A 20,113-nucleotide genomic window follows, 5' to 3' on the forward strand; every position below is an offset into this window, starting at 1 on the left:
ACCAGAGCCCTCCTGCAGTGCCTGAGGGACAGGATCAGGTACCATTCCCATTGGGCAGTGTGGGTCATTCCTTCAAGGAAAGAGAAACATGGGTGTTCATTTGTGGTAGGCTGTGATCCTTCATATTGCAAGGGGCTGGTAGAAATAAACTGAAGAGATTTAGCTGATAAGTCAAGTCCTCTCAAGTATCTGTCCCTACAGAAATACAGAGTGGATGAGTTTTTGAAAGAGTTACAAATTAAAGAAATGAGACATATTTTAAAAAGCATAAAAATACTCACCCTTCTCAATTAACAAAGGCAACTTTGCCTTCCTCTGCTGATTGTCTCTGTGAGTCTCAGAGCAACACACACAAGCAATACTCATATATGAAAACAACCCAAATTCACAAGGAATAGATACACCTTTCATTCACTTTACTAATTTTACAAAACACTGCAAGAAGTAAATTTGTGATATTTTTCAAGTGATATATTCTCTTTGGACCAAGAGTGTGAGGACACTGGATACTGGAAGGTATTGGTATAAAAGGCCCAGATAAAACCAGTTCCCTGAGGAAGAAAGGTGGGATTAGGCACTGTGCTGAGCACAATCTGACCCTGCAAATGCTGGACCCAGTCCTATCTGCACTTCAGTCACAGGTGCAGGACCTCATAACCTTCATGTTAACATGCACAAAGGTCACCACCTGCTCTCTTCTCACAACTCATTTTTCCCTTCTCAGTGTAGTATCTTAAATAATCATAAAATTATTTCAGTTGGAAGAGAGCTTTGAGGTCACTGAGCCCAAACATTAACCCAGCACTGCCAAGCCCACCATTAAACCATGTCCCTGAGTGCCACAGCTGCACCTCTTTTACATAATTCCAGGGTTGGTGACTCAGCCACTGCCCTGGGTATCCTGTTCAATGCTGGACAGCCCAGTCCTGCTGGCCACACTATGGCATGTACAAGCCAGGATGCCACTGGCCTGTTTCACTCAGCAGCTTTCCAGCTGCTCTTCCCCAAGCCTGGAGTCCTGTTTGGGGCCCAGGTGCAGAACCTGGCACGTGGCCTTGTTGGACATCACACAATTGTCCTTGTGTCCTGCTGGATCAAATCCAGCCTGTCCAAACCCTTCTGCAGAATCTTCCTGCTCTCCAGCAGGTCAGCATTCCCACCCAACTCAGTGTCACCTGTGAATTCAACTGAGGATGCCCTCAATCCCCTCACCATAACCAGTAAAGACATTGAACAGAACTGGCCCCAATACTGAGTCCTGGGGAACCCCACTGGTGACCAGCCCAGCTGGTAACTCCATTTTCCACCACTCTCCAGGCTCAGCCCTTCATTTCCTTCCCTGCTATGGAAGAGATTAATTTTTTCTTTTCCTTCCAAAATACCTTTCAGCAAAAATGAAAAGTATTTTGAATGTCAGCAAGATCTGCTTAAACTCTTACAGTCTAAGCAGAGCAGCACTCTGCTCTGTGCCAAGAAGAAAACTCGGGCACAAAGCATTTAAATGAAGGCTTGGAGCTGCCTGGGGAGCCTGTGATATCTACAAAGAGGGAGCAGTGCTGCTGAACATTTGGTGTTTGGCTCTGAGCTCTGTCCCCCTAGGGCTCTGCACTGAGGCATCTTCACAGCTTTTCCATAACAGCAGCACCCCCCTAAAACGAGGTGAGACCCTCAGTGTGCTGTGCACCCCTGACACAGCTCTTCCCTGCAGAGCCCCTGGCTCAGCCCCAGCCTGTTTCCAGCCCTGCTCAAAGCTCTGCTTTCAGTCTGAGCTCTGCTACCCAGCAGGACAGGGATGAGACATTCAGCCCCTTGCAGAGGAATTCTGTGCCAATCACTGGTGATGCCACTTGCCAGCTGGCAGCTCCAGGATCTGGAGATAAAGCAGGAACACACTGGTTCAGCTGAGCAGCTGGGGCATACATGTTTATTCCTCTATATGCACTTGGTTGCTTTGTCACAAAAAACTCCCAATGGAGAACTGGTTGTGAATAAATATGTGAAAGTGCAAATTATTAAGTCTTGCCACTGCTTCTTGGATGAACTTTGATGGGCTGTAACTTAGCAGAAGTGGTCCCAGCACACCCAGCTATTCCCTGCCAGCTCCTGGTCACAGGGACAGGTGAGGGGCTCTGGGCAGCACAGTGCACCCAGCTCCAAAGCTGGGAAGTGCTCCTGGACCCCCTCCAGGTGAGCTGTATGCTCAAGGAGCAGACCTGGAGGCCCCAAATCTGCAATTTTCATAAAAGCAGAGTTCACCAACCAGAGAGGATGACACAAGCAAAATGAGCCTTTCCTTGCCCTGAATGAGAACACTCAGGGCTCTCAAAAGGTATTAAAGGGAAGAGCTGCTAACTCAGCTCTCCTCACAGCCACAGGGACCAGCTTGGTTATGATGCTGAATCAGGGACACCTGCCCTGCAGAGTCTGTCTCCTGTCAGGTCACACAGCAGGACTGAACACTCTCCTCAGGAGGCACTTGCTGCTGCAGGGCTGTAAGCTCAGTACTTAGAGCAGCACTCAGTATCAAGACTCAACCCCTCTCCACCATCTCCAGTTTTCCAGCCTCCCTCTCCTCCAGCTGCAGATGGCCAGCCTGGGCTGGGACCTGTCTTGTGTAGCAACAAGGAAGCTGCAGCTGCACAAATGCACCACAGCCACCTCCAAGCTCCCAGCAGGTGATCAGTGTCACAGCCCTCAGTGAGACTTTCAAGCACACCATTCAGACACCTTTCAGCAGCAGTCTGCTGGAAGGAGAGGTCACCAGTGTGAAGCATGTCCCCTGAAGATGCTGTGAGAACTGCCAGCTGGGGCTCCATGGGGCTCAGGCAGCAGCAGAGAGCTCCAGCAGCACCAGCCACACATGGAGAGAACAAACACCTAACAACAAGCTAATGAGGCCACTGGGCCTGAGAGGGAAGAAGGAACAGTTACTCCAACAGAAAGGCACTTGTTCTCTCCCTGCCTAGGAGGACAACACCTTCCTTGTACCTCCATCCTGTATTTTACCTCTGCTTCTGCCCACAAAACCCAGGTAAGCACCTTGGCATGCTCCAGGCAGCAATATGCTGAGCACTGAGTTCAGCAAAAGCCTCCCTCACTTCAGTGACTCTGTCTAAAGGAGTGGTAATTATTTTGTTGAGGTAAGGATGCAAAAAGCAGCTGGAAGCACAGGCTTGTCTAATCTATTTTTTATTTCACACACTTCAAAACCTGTCAAGGCCCTTTTCTTTTGCACTGCCAAGGCTCTTTTTTTAACTTATAATTCATTTCTCATCACAAGCACTAGGAAGATAAAGGGGTTTGCACTGTTTGGGGCAGGCTGACAAGCTCCTTAGTGGACAGCTGCTGACAAAGATGTCAAAAATATAAATTGTTTCATCTTAAGAAAACAAACAAGAGAAGATTAAACATTGCCTTTAGAGATTGCTCTGCTCTCTACCAGAGGACGTGATTCAAAGCTTGGAAGAGCCAAAGTGCCTCAGCACAAACTCTTATCATGCAGTCCCTGGCAGTGCAGGTGAGAAGCCTCCAAGGGCAGCTGGCAGGAAGCCCAGCCACCCCAGCTGGGGACATTATCCATAGATAAGAGGACCTGTTTTGCAGTTTAGTGGCCTTAAACATGCTCTCAAAATAGATGCAGTAGCTGGTTTAAGGCTGCCAAGAGGTTGTTCATAAACCAGAAGAGGCTGGAGCACTGCCAGCTGAGGCCAGGGCTGCAGAAGGCCACGGCTGCATCTTGATGCACTTTGAGACACCAAGTACTTGACTGTGAACCTTTCAGATCTGACAGTATCCCAGTTCAGTGATGCTGATTCAAAACCAGAACAGCCACAAAACACAGTAAGCACATAGGAACTCTTCTTCAGCAGAAGAGCTCAGAGGAAAGTCAGCTTTTCTTCCATTTGGTCCTTTCCCCAAAGCCCAGCAATCCCCCTGCTGCATCCAAACAGGCCTCAAAAGCAAGTGAACCTAAAGGCACTGACATTTCCTGGCACAGCAGCATTCTGCTTGCATGCAGGGTGTGTCACAAAGGTGGAAGAGACATTTTCCTGCTTTCTGATTAGCCAGTTCCTCAGCTTCTGGGAGGGTTATTCCTCCCAGTCCATTTTTGTGTCAATCTGCCCCACATTGGACACAATGATGGGAAGCATTTGAAAAGCTATCAAAAAGGACATGGGCCTAATTCAACCTGTGTAATCCCATGAAACACATGGTGTCTCAACAGCAAAAACATGGCACAAAAAATGGGGAAAAGGCCCTTTCCCACACTAGCAGAGGCAGCTGCCTTTGGGTCTCCATGTCAGACTTGTGAGCAGAGCTTCGTTCTTGATCCCCTGAAATCTTTTGGTTTGCAGAGCCAACAGTTTGATATGTGCACCTTTGTCTGAACTCTGCAGCAGCTGAAAAACTGAGCAAGTGACAACCCATCCACTCATTTTGCCAACAGTTCTTTGGGGTTTTAGTTTTTCAGAAACTGCAAGAGAAAGAGAGCCAATGGAGGCCAAAGGAACAGGTTTGATGTGTGACCAGATACTCAGAGGCAACAGCCAAGAGTTTCTCCAGACACCTTTCTCTGGCTCTCAGCCCTGGAGTTGCCCATCCCTCAGCTCCAGTATGAATCCTAGTGTTTTACAGTGTCACTGGCAGCCCCAAAGCTCCTGCTAGCACAGGGCCAGCTGCTCTGGAGCTGGGTGAACACTTGGCTCTCCCAAGCAGGACAGCAGGATGCACCCCCAGAGCTCCTTTCCAAGGTATCCAGCTCAGCCAGGGGCTGCAGGGCCAGGAAAAGCCAGGCTCAAATGTGGCCATGGAGATAAAGTGAGATCTCCTACATGGACCTTCTGAACAGCCTCCAGCCAGAAGCTCCAGCACAGTATGAATCTCTGCATTCAGCATGCTATAAATCTCTGCCTAGGTTAGAATTAGATTTCATGCATTTGGAGTCAAATTCTGACATGAAAAGCCTCTAATGAGTTCCCTAGAGTTTCATCCACTTTCTCCATGTCAAACTTGGATCATTAACTGGGAAAAAAAAAAAGATTGCAGTGAAAAGACAAAACAAAGACAGCTGATGCTAACAAGTACCAAGAGAAAAGGAAGAAGCAACATTTCCTTTAAGGGCAGCCACTCCTTTCCCCAAACCCCAGCACTTCTGCTGCTGTAGCCAGACTGCCCTCAAAAGCAAGAGGTGAACAAGACTGCAGGCAAATGACACACTCCTGACTGGTTCTGAGGATGCATCTGATGTGCTCTTTGATATAGTGCTCTTCAAGGAAACAACATTGACTTTTGGCTGAGCTTTGCAAAAAAGGCTTGTTGAGGAGCTGTTGCAGATACATGAGACAGAAAGGAGCTCATTTGATCATGAAGCAACAAACAGCAAAACATCTTTGTCAGGGAAAAGTAAAAATCTCTGCATGCCAGTTCTGTGTCTCAGCTGGGTATGGTGTCAGGGAAAAAACCCTGTTCACCTTACAGTTTACTTGAGATTTTAGGGTAGTGTCAAGATATCAATAAGCATTCTAAAATGCTACCATGTGGATCTATGTATTGTCACAAATCAGCTTCACTGCGTGTCTGCTGAGGGCCACCAGCTGCAGTGCCCCAAATCCTCTCTGAGGCTGTGGGTTCCACTCACTGCCTATTAACATTTCAGGCACCAAGGAACAAAATGTAAGAAGTTTTGCCTCACAGGCAGTGGTTTGCTCTGGAGCAGATGTACCAGCATCTCTCCAGTGAGCAGAAATTAGGGCAAACCCCCAACCACACAACAGATTTTAAGTCCCCAGGCAAGGGAGAATGTAGAAAAAATTAAATGCTCACTGCAAGCAGTTCACCAAATAAAAGAACAATAATAGTGTTTTTCTGCAATTCTTTTCATTTCTCCCAGCATAACTACACATCTTCTGGATACAATCTGTTTCTTTGCCAGGGTTTCAGCATTCTCCCCTGAATTAATGATGCTGGAAAATCTCCACTTTTCATAGACTCTGATAGTCTCTGCTGAGCAGCAGAAGGCTGCACAATACTTGCTTATGCAATGGCTGGTCCTGTGCCAGGAATAATAGCCAAGCAACTCACACACAAACCCCAAATACTTTTCTCATTAAACATCTGAATTAAGTGGCATAAACCCACCCCAAACCTACTACTCATACTGCACACTAATGTCAGCCTCCAAGAGTTAAATAATCCCACACCCTGGTCTGTGAGGAACAGTTACCATGAGCAGGGAAGGGTAGCACTTCCTTTTTCATCACCTCCAAAAATATTCTTGACTCTATCAAGAGCTCTTATTAGGTCTAGGCAAAAACAGGACTCCTGGAGCAGTCAAAACATAGCTTGACCTGGAAAATACTTGCAGGCAGGCAGTGCTTTGGCTACTCCAGGCACCAGCACACTGTAGTCATCTGGTAGCTTCCCTGTCTGCAGGTGTGAGCAGTGGAGAAGTCTCCTCTCACTTGCAAAGTGATCTGCACACACTGACCCATCAGCATTTCAAGGCTGTTCCATGACCATGCTTTTAAAGTGGCATATCTGTATTTCCTTCCAAAGAATCACTGAAGGCAGGAGGGTCCCACAAAGTTTTATTTAATGTTAGAGGAGGAAGACCAGGTCTATCTGAAATCAGTTTAGCTGCATTAAGGTGCAAGTTCAGATCTAAATTTTTACTTTTGTCAGGATGGAAACATCAAGGGTCCCTGGGAGAACTCTTACCCTGCTTTTGACCCTTGCCTGAGAAATAAACAATTGTCACTTTCTTGTAGACCTCAGAATTCCACTCACTTTACCAAACCACTACTCCACTGGGACATCAGTCTTCTACCCTTGCTCACATTTTACTGGCAAAAGAAATAGGACACATCTATTTTACAGGAAAGCTCACTGTCAAGCTCAAGTAGCATGAGATACAGACTGGACAGTTATCCTGACTATCAGCACCAGAAATTCACATTTCCCACTCCATTCTGCCCTTACAGAAGAGGTTTCCTGAAGAGCATTGAAAAATTAACTAAAACAAAGTAAAACTTTAGGATCAAATAAAAGTTAGACTCACCTGGAGAGAACTGTGCATGTATGAGATGAAAGCACCTGGTGAGTGAGGAAAGATCCTGCAGTTCTGTGCAAAGCAATTTTTTCCACGTGATACTTTAACTCTTCTGTGATGTTAGGTCCTGTTTTCATACTGCAGCACAAGTGTGGTTTTGACCCTGGAAGACTGGGTGAATTTCTACCTGCACCTCTCCACACTACTTTGCACAGATTCTCTCCCTTGAGTACTTCCAAGGCACCTACACTGGTGTTAACAAAGGGGCAAGTTTAGAACCTGGCTTTAGGCCAGTGCTTGTCTCTCTCTGTCAAAAGCAGGAAACCATGGAGAGCCCTGAACCCACTGAAGAACATGAGATTTACCAGCCCACACACAGTGTGATGGCAAAGAATGAAAAGAAATGCTGCAATCTGTGATTTTAGAAGTGATAAGTAAGTACAGATGTTAAGAACAGCTGCATCTCTCCTTCCATCCCAGGGAAATAGACTGCTTGTTACTGAACTGAGGAATCTACATGATTTAAGTGCATTTGCCCAATTAGTCAAGTACCAGGGAAACACAACACCAATCAGTAGCTGCTATAACTCAGCACTCTGGGAACACTGAAAATAAGGAAAATAAGGTGAATATTTTTATGCTAGTTTATAATAGCCCTTAAGTTTATGGACTTCATAGCAGAAGTCACATTTCTTGCATTTTTCCAGAGGGTTCTGGTTTCTTGAGCTTCATTCTCTTCCCAACAGAGCCATCTAGTGGGTGAGACCTCGTCTGTGAGAAGGAAACTTTAATTTTTCACACTAAGTATACACACACCACAGGAAGGCTCTGGAAAGCAGTCTGTAACAAACTAGCATTCCAGTTACTCCAGTCAGAAATTGCTATCTGATGTTTGTCTTGGCTGGGACTTTGCTACCATCATGAAACTTCAACATTTTTAATACTAAATTCATAGTATCTTTCTGAACAGTTCATCCTAGACTCAGCCTCAACCTGAAGCCATAGTGCACAGCTTTTTGTTTATGCACAATCCAGTATCTTCTTCAAAGCTGGTATGCATTTGAGATGTTACTTCCAACTTCTTAAAGCAGATACAGTTTGTTCAATCAAACCTCCTGAGGAGGGTTACTGGTTCTCTCCAAAATGCGTGGTTGTCCCCCACCCACAGTGCTGCTGAATGCCACATCCACTGCTCCTGTGAGAACAGCAGCTCCGTGCTGCTCGAGGAGGAAGAGGGACTTTCAAAGAGGTGAGCCAGTCACCATCAGTGGAAATGATCCCTGTTTGTGAGGAATGCCATCTTTGGGACACATTCCTCAGGACAGCTGTAAGATGACACTACATTGCTTTCACAGTTAAGCCCAAGCATCCCTTAAACACATCTGTAAGGGGTTTCCATTGGAAATATTTAAGATCACTACCACCAAGAAGAACATGCAGCAGGGTTTTCCTTAGTGATGTGAGACCAAATACAGCTTTATTTACACAATTCAACAAGTTAATACATTAGTTCAACTTTCCTGTCTGCACACAAGGGAGAGTTCACAGCATCCCACCAGAAAAGCAAGAGCAGCCCTTTTGTGTGTGTAGACTGGTAATTGACTGAATGCAAGTCTGTGATTAGGTACAGAAGGGTTACACTGAAATGTTTCAACCATTTAAGGCAGTAAAAACACCCACACTACACTTCAAGCAAAATGAACTGAAGCTACAACTACATTTGGCTTCCTGCAGATCAGCTGATCTATAAACTGTGTATAGATAATAAGATCAAAAGCTGAAGTTGATAGTGAGTTTTGTTCAAAACATCAGCGTTTGTACTGAGTTGTGTTTAATGGATAACTATTTATAAGACCTTCCTCATATACCTGCACTGCCTTTCAAATCTAAAGAGCATTTTGAATTTATCCTGGAAAATGCCTATTTTATGTTCTGTTGTCTTTTCCCAGGCACAGGGAAAAACTGCTAAGAAAGTCAGAATAGATTTTTTCACTGCAAATATAGATTCAGGCTATCAAAGTTGTGTGTTCCTAATGAAAAATTCTCCCCATATCTAAAGAGAAAAATAAGAAATGCAAGAATACAAGTTCAGTATACACATCTGAAGATGGACCTTTATCTATTGTAGGTCCATATAAAGCAAAAGAACACAGTGCTCTGCTTCTCAGGAAGCTGCCTCTGTTTTGCTGCATTTTCCATAAATGCAGCTGCTAATAAGACTTGATAATGTATGACTGAAAATTCTTCATTAAGAACTCCTAATTCTTTAGAAAATAAATGACAGCAGGACTAAACAAGAAAAAGGAAACATAATGATCTTTCAAAAACAATGCATCACACAAAGTGGTCAAAACTAGATATAATAAAGTTCACTATTTTCCAAAGCTGGTTCGAGTTTGAAATCAACTCACAGTGTATTTGCCCAAGAATTGCCCTGCCAGGTAAGAGCAGACGAGTTTTTGTCAGAAACATTTATTAAACAAAACTGATCCCAACACACACACAGTCAAGTTAACACCCCCAATAGAAAAAGCAATTCAGCCAAGACCAAAATTATCTTCGCTTCTGGAAGATGTTGCCACGGCCCATACCACGGCCTCTTCCTCTGGCAGCCACTGAAGAGAGAAAACAGCAGGGATGACATGAATTTGACACACCTGCACATTTATCTCAACAACTGACAAGCAAAATATCAACAACACCCAAGGTCTCTTGCTCAGAAAGCGATGTGAGAGCAAGAAGGTTTCTGTGAGAAGAATCAGAACCTCATGGCCCACAGTCTGGCTCCTCAGAAGAACTGCAGCAAATACTCATACATCTCATGCTCCTTCTGACACATAAATCTGTGTCACCCAAGAGATTTGAAATCCCACACTCTTGCAAGGTTTTGCAACATTGCTCAGTAAGTTACTCCCCCATATAAATGTTACTGCACACTGAAGTTAACCAGGGGCTTTGTGGCACATGATTGTTACTCAGCTACCTAATAACTAGACTGATCCTCTGAGAAAGGTACAAGTGAGAGTGAACTACAGAAAAGCTAATAATTACAGCTTCCCAGCAGCTAAAGTACCATCTTTATAACTAAAATTGATTTCTTAGAAAAACTTATCAAGAGCACCTGAATTCTTCCCAAAGTGTTCCAAACAGCTGGGGGCTACAATTGCAGGGAAACAGAGCTCTTAAGTTTAACAGAAAGGTTCTGTTTAACAGGACTACTCATTAAATTACTGAATTATTAGCATCAATGTTCAGGTAACTGGGAAAATGTGAGTCTTGACTCATACTGTAAGACAAAACATACAGAAAAACACTGTATGAAGCAGTAATCTTTTCACTTCTCACTGCTTAATCTCAGCAACAAAGACGAGTTTTCCAGCTCTACAGAAAAACAGGGGGAGGGCCCATGAACAAATTGTACATACCTTGAGCTTTGAGAATAGCTGCTTTCCCTCGCCCAGCTCCAGAACCCTGGTTTTTATTCTTCATGCTCTTCAGCATAGGAGCATTCTTCAGCATATCTGGTAAGATGAGAAAGCGAATCTTGCTGCCCCTGATGTACACCTGCTCCAGCTGTGCCACCCGTCCATCCCTGTATGTCACTGTTATGTTGGACATCTGGAAGGGAAAAATCAGCCAGTGCTCAGCCAGGCCTCAGCTGGGACTCGAGGCATCATCATTTAAACACACCCCCTGCCTGCTGCCAGGACTTTTGATTTCTCCCCCAGTTTACAAATTAGCTTTATCAGCATCATTCTTTTTGTTTTCTTAACAAAAGTTTTAATAAAGCTGTTCTAGTACTAACTATTAGGAAAGCATTCTGATTTCAATGATCACTTGCCTGAAGTCAAAATTAGGACCGCCTGGAATGACTGAAGTAATGTGCATTAAGATTCAGTTACTTTAATCAAGGTTTTTTATTTTTATCCTCAGTGGCTTTTAAAAAAGAACTCTGGGAAAACACTGTTCACAGGACAGAATCTTAAAATCTCTGATCCTCCTGACAGGCATGCCCAATCCTATTGTGACATTGGAAATAAGCTCTGGCCTCTTTGGAGCATTCTGTAATGCTGAATCCACCATGCTAAAAAGCAGCATCACATTTTTCTTTATCCCAAAACTAAAACTGAACAGAACTAAAAACAACAGTCTTCTAATCAAATTTTCAGCTTTCCCAAGCCCAAATCAGCCAAGCTTCCCTCCATTCTTGTGAAACAAAAGATACCTGACAATTCATGTTGTCTTCAGCTTCGATAAGTTTGCCTCGATAAACTTCTCCCGTGTTGGTCTCACAGGTGACGATGTGGCCCTCGGCCTCGTGCAGGACCTTGATGGGCACCCCAATGGACATGGCTGCAGTGCTGTGCCTCTACACCTGCGGCACGACGAACACAAACGCTTTTGCTACGGGGAAGGTGTAGAATAAGCTCCAACTACACAGCCTATCATCCTTTCCAATACTGTAAAGCATCAACTCTCTCACATTTAAACACAACATGCGCTTAGACTGTGCATCAATAACACTTCTCTAGAGACGTGCCCATGGAGAGACTTTAAACATCAACAGCCATCTTTTCCAGGTCTCTTGTAGGAAATTCTTATTTAAGGACCACATAACAAACCACCCGCACGGGAAGAGCCCCAGGAAGATCCCACGGCGGTGCGGCCGCTGCGAGCCCCGCGGGGCCGAGCGCCGTGAGGGAGCGGGAGCGGGGCCGAGCGCCCTGAGGGAGCGGGAGCGGGGCCGGGGCCGAGCGCCCTGAGGGAGCGGGAGCGGGGCCGGGGCCGAGCGCCGTGAGGGAGCGGGAGCGGGGCCGGGGCCGAGCGCCCTGAGGGAGCGGGGCCGGGCTCCCCCACCCTCCAACCCGTGGCCGCTCCGAGCGGCCCCTCAGGGACGCGGCCCCAGAGCGCCCGGGAGCGAGCGGGGCCCGCGGGGCCCGGCGCGGGAGCCATCCCCCCTCACTCACCGCGCTCTCGCTAATGGCCTCCGCCGCCTCCCGCCCTGCTCCGCGCGCCGGAACCGGAACGCGGCGCTGGGGGCGGTGCGGCTCCGTCCCGTCCCGTCCCGTCCCGTCCCCTCCGCCGGGGCCAGCGCGGCAGCCCCGCGGTGCCCGAGCCCCGGGCAGCGCCGCGCGGCCCCCGCCCGCCGTGTCATGCCCCTGCCCCTGCCCGCCCGCTCGCCCCGCCGCTCTCGCCGCCGCCACGGCGCGGGGCAAGCGCCCCGGGGCCCGGCCCCCCTCAGCCCCCGCCTCCGGGAGGAGCCAGCGCCGGGCCCCGGGGCCGCGCCGCCGGCTCGGCGGGGCCGGCGCTGAACGGGCGGCCGGTGCCGCCACCGCCATGAAGAGTCCCCGGGAGGCCGGCGAGCCGCCGCCAGGTCAGTGCGGGCCGCTCAGCCCTGCTCGGCCGGCGGGGCCCGGCGGAGGGGGGCGGGCAGAGGGCAGCGGGCGGCTCCTGGGCCCCGGCGGGGCTCCGGCGGCCTCTGGCTGCTCCCGAGCCGCCGTGCTGCGGGTCTGGCCCGCAGCGTGTGCAGCCACCGGCTCCCTCGGTGCGGTGGTGGCGGCGGGAGCTGGCGAAGCGCAGAGGGTGCGCGGGGTGATTTGCAGGCGCGGCACACACCGGCTGGTGTCCCGGCTCCGTGTCAGCTCCTCTAGGTGTCAACTCACCTACAGCTCCGGGTCTGTTGGGAAATAGCTGACTGGAAGCTGGACAGACAAGAAAACTTGTTATTGCTCTCTGAAGCTTTCGTGTAGAAAACGTTCCCTACCCCTTGGTTAATGTGGGACTTGGTAGAGGCCCTGGCTGTTTACAAAAAGGGCACAGATTCATAAAGTGCCTAGAAAAAATTATGATAAAATACTTGAGAAGTCCTGATTTGAGGACAAGTGAGAATTGGTTGGGTTTTTTTTCCCTTTTTCTTTTTTATTATGATACTTGAGAGCACCTTAAACTAGATGAATTAAAAGGACTGCATATATCAACTGGTATGCCACTCGTTAAAGTCATGATTAAATGGGGGCACAACTAGGAGAAATATTATCTGAAAAGTTCTGTAAGTAATATTATACCAAAACTAGATGAGTCCACATGATGTCAAATGCATTTTTATTCCCATCATAAAACGTAGAGGACCTTGTTAACAAAACTTCTCAAAGGCCTTTTCTAGATCAAAGGTTACTGAGAAAAGCCCTTTGTGATGAACTCACTTTGGTAAATGCTGAAGTAGCAGTGACAGGCACAACTCTTCAAGTCCTGCCAGTGGTGAGGGTGTAACTGAAACCACCACATTGCCAACTCCACAAAAATAAAAAACTGGATGGAGTTTGTGTTTTGGGACTTTTTGGCAGAGAATTTTCCCTCTCTACTGAGGTTTTGATGGAATTAATACAAAAGGACAACTGGTGCCACTTGTGAGTTTTGTTTAAATTCTCTAAATTACCATCCCTGAGGAAAAAGACATCTATAAAAAAGGTTTAAATCTGTGGGGCTTCTAAGATATTCCTGCCCAGAAATCTTGGTATGCTTTCTTCCAGTTTGGTTTAACCCTTCTTGTGGCACAGAAGTACAATCAGACACAGGAAAAAGGATGAATACCTGTGTCTTACCTGCTGTTATCCAGGAGGAGACACAGCTTCAATTGAGGTGTGGTGGGTACATCACGCCAAAATAAAAAATTAGGGGAAAAAAAGCACAAAAAAATAAACAAACCAACAACCAAACCTACTTCCCAAAGGAAAAGGGGATGGTAAGCCAGTGATCTAGGTATGGAACCATAAAGGAGTATGAGGTTAACCAAATGTTTACCTGTACAGAAACACTGAATGCATGTTCCCCTGAGAAACAAACAAAACCACCTGCCAGTCAGACAAAATCACGTTCCTCCATGTTCCTAAGTTTCAGTGGCTCTAGTGCTGGGGACAGGCTGACTTTTAGTGGCACGGACAAACATTCCTGTGTGGATTGACACTGCATTCTGCTCACACAGTTGACTGCATCCAGCTGAAAGTGCCAGTGATTCAGCAGCTGTACCACTGGGACTGCGGGCTGGCCTGCTCCAGGATGGTGCTTCAGTAAGTGGCTCCCTTAGAGCAGGAAATCCCATTCTGTGGGGAGGGGGAGCAGGAAGCAAATCCCAGGGAGGTGTGTTGAAGCAGCCATGAGGTCAGCCTTAGGAGAGCAGCAGTTTTTGAGGTACCCTTGGACAGTGACTGCTGCTTGGGCCTGGCCCAGCTCTCCAGCAGTAACAAGGGAAAATAGAAACTGAAGTGAACTTCAGACTCTTTTGAATTACTAGCTCATTAGACAGATGCAGAATACCTAATCAGCTCTGTGAACTTTGCAGGCTGGCACACACAAGCTCATAGAAAGTGTTGCCTCTTTCCTGCTGTTACAATTCAGAACTGGTAGTTAGCTGTGACTCACCTGATTCCATTCTGTGTTTTCAAGTGATAGGTAGGTGTATCCAAATTCATGAGTGTGTGCTGTACCTGTATTACCTCTGTCCTGCTGAGCCTCAACCTGTGAGATGAGTGTTTGTGTTCCAGGAGCAGTTTCAGCTTCAATATTGTGTTGCCCTTTGAGTTTTTTTGTTTGTTTTGGTTTTACCTTTTTTTGAACTAGTAGCTGTCCTGCTGAACTCCTCTTTCCTTCCACAGAGGAACATGAGCTTAGGTGCAGGAGAAATACCTATTTAGATGTCCACTTAGTAGATATGAAGCAGAAGATTTTCATTTCTCTCCATCCCTTCTGCCAAGACGTTAGTCCGTGTTCTGGTAATTTCCCATCTTGACTACTGTAACCTCTATTCCCTTTACCTCTTTGCCACTCCAGTCTGCCCAAAACTCAGCTTTCAAGATTACTCTTCTCACCCTGCTGATCTGACCTCGTTTGCCCTGCATCCTCAATTCCAGTTGCTTTGTATTTTTCATCATTTATTTCTCTTTGTTTTCTTACTTTCACAACTCCCTGTAACTACCTCGCCCCACCTCTTTGCAACCTGTCCCAAGCCTCCTCCTGACTTCATCTCCCCTTTTCTTCCTTTTGTGTCATCAGTGCCTAAAACAAGCTTCCTTTGAATATTTTCTGAACTACTTTATGGCTCCTCCTTTTGAAATCCATCTATTGTGTGAAGGAAATTTTAGTCTTTAACTCTTCTTTCTGTGTTGGCTCTAATACACTTGTACATTACACTGTAAACCCTTCAGGACAGAGTTCTATACCAGCTTGACTCTGGTACAGCACCTGTACACTTCTAGCACTCTAAAACAGTCAAGACACCACACATTTCCAATTTTAAAAAGTCAGCAATAAATCCAGTTAAATATTCCCTACTCCCTTCCCTCAAATTTCTGTCTTCTTTGTGGGTTGGTTTGTTTTTTTGGTTTTTTTTGGTTATTTCTTAGCCAAGCCCATTGTTTCAGTTTTTATGTGCTGTGGTGTAGAGGCTTGGCTACAGCATGCATTTTGCTTTTCCTAAGATCTTTGCTTCCCTTCCCCTACCTTTCTTGATACCATAGGTACCTGAATCATTTGGACAATGATGAGTTTCAGAAAGCCATCCAGGAACTCCAGTTAACAAAGAGCATCTGGACTATTGACCTGGCCTACTTAATGCGGCACTTCGGAGTTAGGCATAAATTTTGCACCCAGACACTCGGAGTGGACAAGGGCTACAAAAATCAGGTCAGTATTCTCATCTACAGGGGGAGAGCAGGCAGCTTTAAAAGCCTTGAGTGTCATGCTATAAAAGCTCTGGTGTGTTACTGGCAGTCAACCATGGTTAATTTGACCTGCTGCCAAAACTGGCACAGATCTGTTCCAAAGGCAATATGACCCATATTGATTCCATCTTTTGAATTTTAAAAAAGTTTGCATGTAGTGTTCATGAAAGGTTCCAACCTATTTGACAGCCTTGGAGACTGAAGCCCTGTATTTATCTACAGAACAGGTACAGCCTGGGCAGCAGCAGTGTTTAGCTTCCACACTTTCCCCACCACCGTGCCTCAGCCTTGACCTGGAAGATCCACCTCTAGAGGTGAGAGGGGAACTCAGCCTCCCACCCACGGAGAGCTTGGCCTCTCCAGGACTGCCAAGGAGGGCCTGTAGCAGCAGTGACTTCACTGCAAGCTCCTGCCCAGCTTCCCCTGGGAAACCAGACAGGCTTCTCTCATGTAGGCAGCTGAACAGTCACTGGATAGAAACTGCAACAGTAACTGACCTGGAGCAAATTTAATTTGTAACCCAGGGCAGAAATCCTTGTCCTGTTTCCACTGAACTAAGGGAGAGATCTTTTATTCCATAGCAAGATCTCCAATTTATGCAGGCCCTTGCTAGCAGACTAAGTGGTGGATTACCCAAGGTAAACACCATTCCAGTTCAGAACTTCTGTTATTTCCCCAGTCATTTTACAGGAAGCACTTTGACACAGAAGAGAATCGAGTGAATCAGCTCTTTGCACAAGCCAAAGACTGCAAGGTGCTGGTGGAGAAATGGTAAGCTGTTTTCTTTCTCTTTGGAGATTCTGTGGCCCCCTGCTTTTCTTGGAGGCACCAACCTAAACTCCTGAAACAGAATGAAATCAAGCCCTAAGCCTTTTTTTTTTTGCCAATTAGTGTCTTTCTACAATAACTGTCTCAAAAAACCCCATGCACATCAAGAGCTAATAAATGAAGTTTGAAGAAAAATTAGTCATGATGCACAATAAGTGACATGAAAATGCTGATAGGAGCTGATTGTGTTTTGAATTTGGTTATCCATTACACTCAGGCAGTAGAGAGTGCCTACAGCACTCTAATTTGCCATTGTTGGAATTAAGGGGAATGCTGTGTAGGTACAGAACTCATTGTTCCCAAAGCCATGCAAACATGGATCTCTGTTCCCAGACAAGCATGCAAAGTACAAGTTAGCATAGGAGCTTTTGCCAAGGGGACCATGAAATGAGGAACTCTGTAAAAGAACTGCAAACCCAGAAGAAATGGAAAAACTGAAGAATTTTCATAGTCAGCAGTGAAATTCTATTGTGGAATAACTAAGCATCCAACTTGAGCTGTGTCCCTTTTTATAGGGAAGCTGGATTTGGATGCCTGTTGTCAAAGTGGGGTAAATGATACAGGGTAAGCAAAGGAGAGAGGATATGAGGCAGCCACAGTAGCATTCGAATGCTGGAGTGTAACTTATATTTAGCAGAATCAAGAGTCCTTTCTAACACATGTGGAGTCACCATCCCTTTAATCACAGTTGTGACAGGAGAGAAGGGACACTCAGTCCCACCTGCTTTTGCAGTCTTAAGATTGTGGCCTTGATCAGGGCAGGGACAGAGGGCATATCTACCTGTGCAGTACTGAGGCTGGGGCATCAGAGTTGGGAAGGATTAAATGAGAAGCACATGAGTTCAGTCAGGTGGTGCACACAGTACAGACATCTGGAACAGATCCAAGTGATGAGTTCTCACGCAGATGGAGCACACCATCTGCCTCAGTGAAGGACAGCTTTGAACAGATCAGGTTATAGGTTATGTTTGGTGGATACTTACTCTCTGCAGAAATAAAGCCTCAAGAGTATCAGGTGATTCAAAACTTCAGCTGAGAGAAACAACAGTCCTGTGTAACACAGGCAAATTTGGGCACATCTTAATTTGGTTAGTGGTTAGACAATATTTAACCACTCAGTCGATAAAGATTTGGTGTTTCAGATAAGCTTTTCTAACAGCAAGAATGAACACTTCACTTACAATTTTCCCACAACAGAAGTCCCTCAAGTTATGGAGTGAGTTGCCAGCTTCTTTGCTTTACTCTTCTCTGGGGCATCTCACATGTAATCTCAGAATGTTTTACTGCAGAATCCAGAGCTGTTGCCCTGCACTTCAGTAGCAGCAATGACATGAAAAGGCCTTGAATGCTACAGGTTCTGTCAGGCTTGGTCACAGCAAAGCCTGCAGGGTTAACAGCAAAGAGTTGGACTGTGATATAGAAGTTAATCTAGTGTATTTATAGTATATCTATAGAAGTGCAAGCTGCACTGTCACCATCAGGCACTTCCTTTACACCAGCCTCTTTCAATAAGCAATGTCTGTTTTTTCCTTGCAGCACAGTAACTGTTCAAGACATCCAAAACCACCTGTCCCAGGGTCACGTAGCCATTGTCCTTGTGAATGCAGTCCTGCTACTGTGTGATCTCTGCTCAAGTCCTGTCAAATACTGCTGCTTCCTTCCCATTGGACAGAAGTGCTTCTGCAGGAGCCCTGACTACCAGGGCCATTTCATTGTGTTATGTGGCTACAACAAAGCCTCAGGGAGTATTTACTACAACAACCCTGCCTATGCTGACCGTGAGTAGCCTGTCTCTTTTGGAGGGATTCTACTAACGAGTCTGACACAGAGCCACAACTGGACCTCCCCTCACAGTGCACAGGCATTTCAGCATTCACTACCCAGTCTGTCAGAAGGGGTTTTGCCATATTAATTACATCAGTGCTGCATTTTGTGGTGTGAGTTGAAGCATTCAGGTGGCATTCTAGCAATTGGCTTGTTTGGCTTTCAGATGGGTTAGAGAGATGCTGAAATGTCTATGTGGAGAATATAACAGAAGGGCCAATTTGGTACCCATGTGCAGCATTACTTCAGTGAGCTCTTTAGGGCGAAAAAATCTACCCAAGTAAAGCTGTAACCTAAACTGCTGGGTGTAGTCTCTGGTTTGTGGATGCTGTTACATCCAGTGTAAGAACCTTTCACCTGCAAATCTTCCTGAATTTTTGTGACGTTTTGTTCCTCCTTCCCAGGAACATGCTGCACCAGCATCAGTAACTTTGAGGAAGCCAGGACAAGTTATGGCACTGATGAAGACATTCTGTTCATCTACACAGACAGCTGACACTCACCCAGGACACTCCTGCTCCTTCCTGCACAGCCTGCCAGCAGCTGGCTGCTTGTCTCAGGACTCCCCTGCACACACCTCGCTCCTGACCTGCAGTGGGACCTTCAGCTAGGGAGGCTTTAGAGACATTGACAGGACTATATTGCAATGCTGTCCTTACCTTTTTTTTTTCTGATGATGTATCTGATTTTGCAATGCCTGTCTCTATTTTCTTGGGTTTGTTTTTTTTCTTTTCCCTAATTTTCAAAATTGCACATTTGACAGCAGTTTTAAAATACAGCCCCAGAGCCTGTTCACTTTCAGCTTATTTTCAAATCAAACACATAAAGCACCAAATTTATGAACTTTAACACTTGGTAATATTTGCATAGGTTTAGGTAAACAAAAAAATAGAAAATACCTGTTTCTCTCTGTCAAAGGGCTGCTCTTCATCCAAAATCTATGGATTTGAAGTTCAGTAGAGTATTCTAAAAGGAAAAAATGTTAAACTACTTCTAAATAACAAAAAAATGCCTTGCTGGCTCATCAGTATTGTCTGCAATGTTTGAAACATCCCATGTAACAAATTCACAGAGATTTAGTATTTATGCAGCTGCAATACTGGAATTGCTCCCTTGCACTACAAACTCAATCTCTTCTGGCTAAATCATCTTGGATGACTGTTCAGAGCTCCAGATTGCTTCAAAACTTTAGGTGGAAGATTTTATTTGCACTTGAAAAGTCTTTACTGCTCTTTGCAAAAAGCTCTGAATGCTATGCCACCCACATGTGCCAGTTTCTGCAGAACCCATTCTTAAATATGAATGTTCTAAACATTTAAACTTAGTAAGCAAATGCAGAAAATTATCATCCACACTAATGGTATGTATTTTGTGTGTAAAGTGTAAATGTCTAACAGCATCTACTGCATTGTACCTAAAATGCTGAATCATAATTTGAGCCAAATTTCGCTGTTGGTATTAGTTCAGTGACCTTCTAAGAAGAGCTAAAATCAAGTAAGAAAAAAGGAAATTCAAACATCTCTGCTACAAATAAGAAGGCAGGAACTTAGATTTCTCTAGCCCTTTCACTATAACTGTATTTGGATTGAGTTTTTGCTGTATTGAGACATTAAGTGAAATTGGTAGCAGCCCATTAATAACCCTTTCCTCTGTTACCTGAGGAGCACTCTGAAGTGTAAAAAAAAAGCCACTTATT

At 45.7% G+C, this 20,113-nt stretch overlaps 2 protein-coding genes across 2 annotated transcripts; one reads left to right on the forward strand and one right to left on the reverse strand.

Moving 5' to 3' along the window:
- Positions 1-8,503: 8,503 nt before the first annotated feature.
- SNRPD3 (small nuclear ribonucleoprotein D3 polypeptide) lies at positions 8,504-12,129 on the reverse strand. Its single transcript, XM_079322868.1, has 4 exons — positions 12,016-12,129; positions 11,274-11,423; positions 10,474-10,666; positions 8,504-9,663 (listed from the first exon to the last, which is right to left on the reverse strand). The coding sequence occupies exons 2-4, from the start codon at positions 11,397-11,399 to the stop codon at positions 9,602-9,604; spliced, it is 381 nt and encodes a 126-aa protein (XP_079178994.1). The 5' UTR covers positions 11,400-11,423; positions 12,016-12,129; the 3' UTR covers positions 8,504-9,601.
- Positions 12,021-19,688, forward strand: GUCD1 (guanylyl cyclase domain containing 1). The gene is made up of 6 exons (XM_079322846.1): positions 12,021-12,422; positions 14,031-14,115; positions 15,562-15,727; positions 16,445-16,536; positions 18,130-18,371; positions 18,822-19,688. The coding sequence occupies exons 1-6, from the start codon at positions 12,029-12,031 to the stop codon at positions 18,911-18,913; spliced, it is 1,071 nt and encodes a 356-aa protein (XP_079178972.1). The 5' UTR covers positions 12,021-12,028; the 3' UTR covers positions 18,914-19,688.
- The last annotated feature ends 425 nt before the right edge of the window (positions 19,689-20,113 follow it).

The sequence above is a fragment of the Erithacus rubecula genome, assembly GCF_903797595.1.
Source record: "Erithacus rubecula genome assembly, chromosome: 19".
Lineage (NCBI taxonomy): Eukaryota > Metazoa > Chordata > Aves > Passeriformes > Muscicapidae > Erithacus > Erithacus rubecula.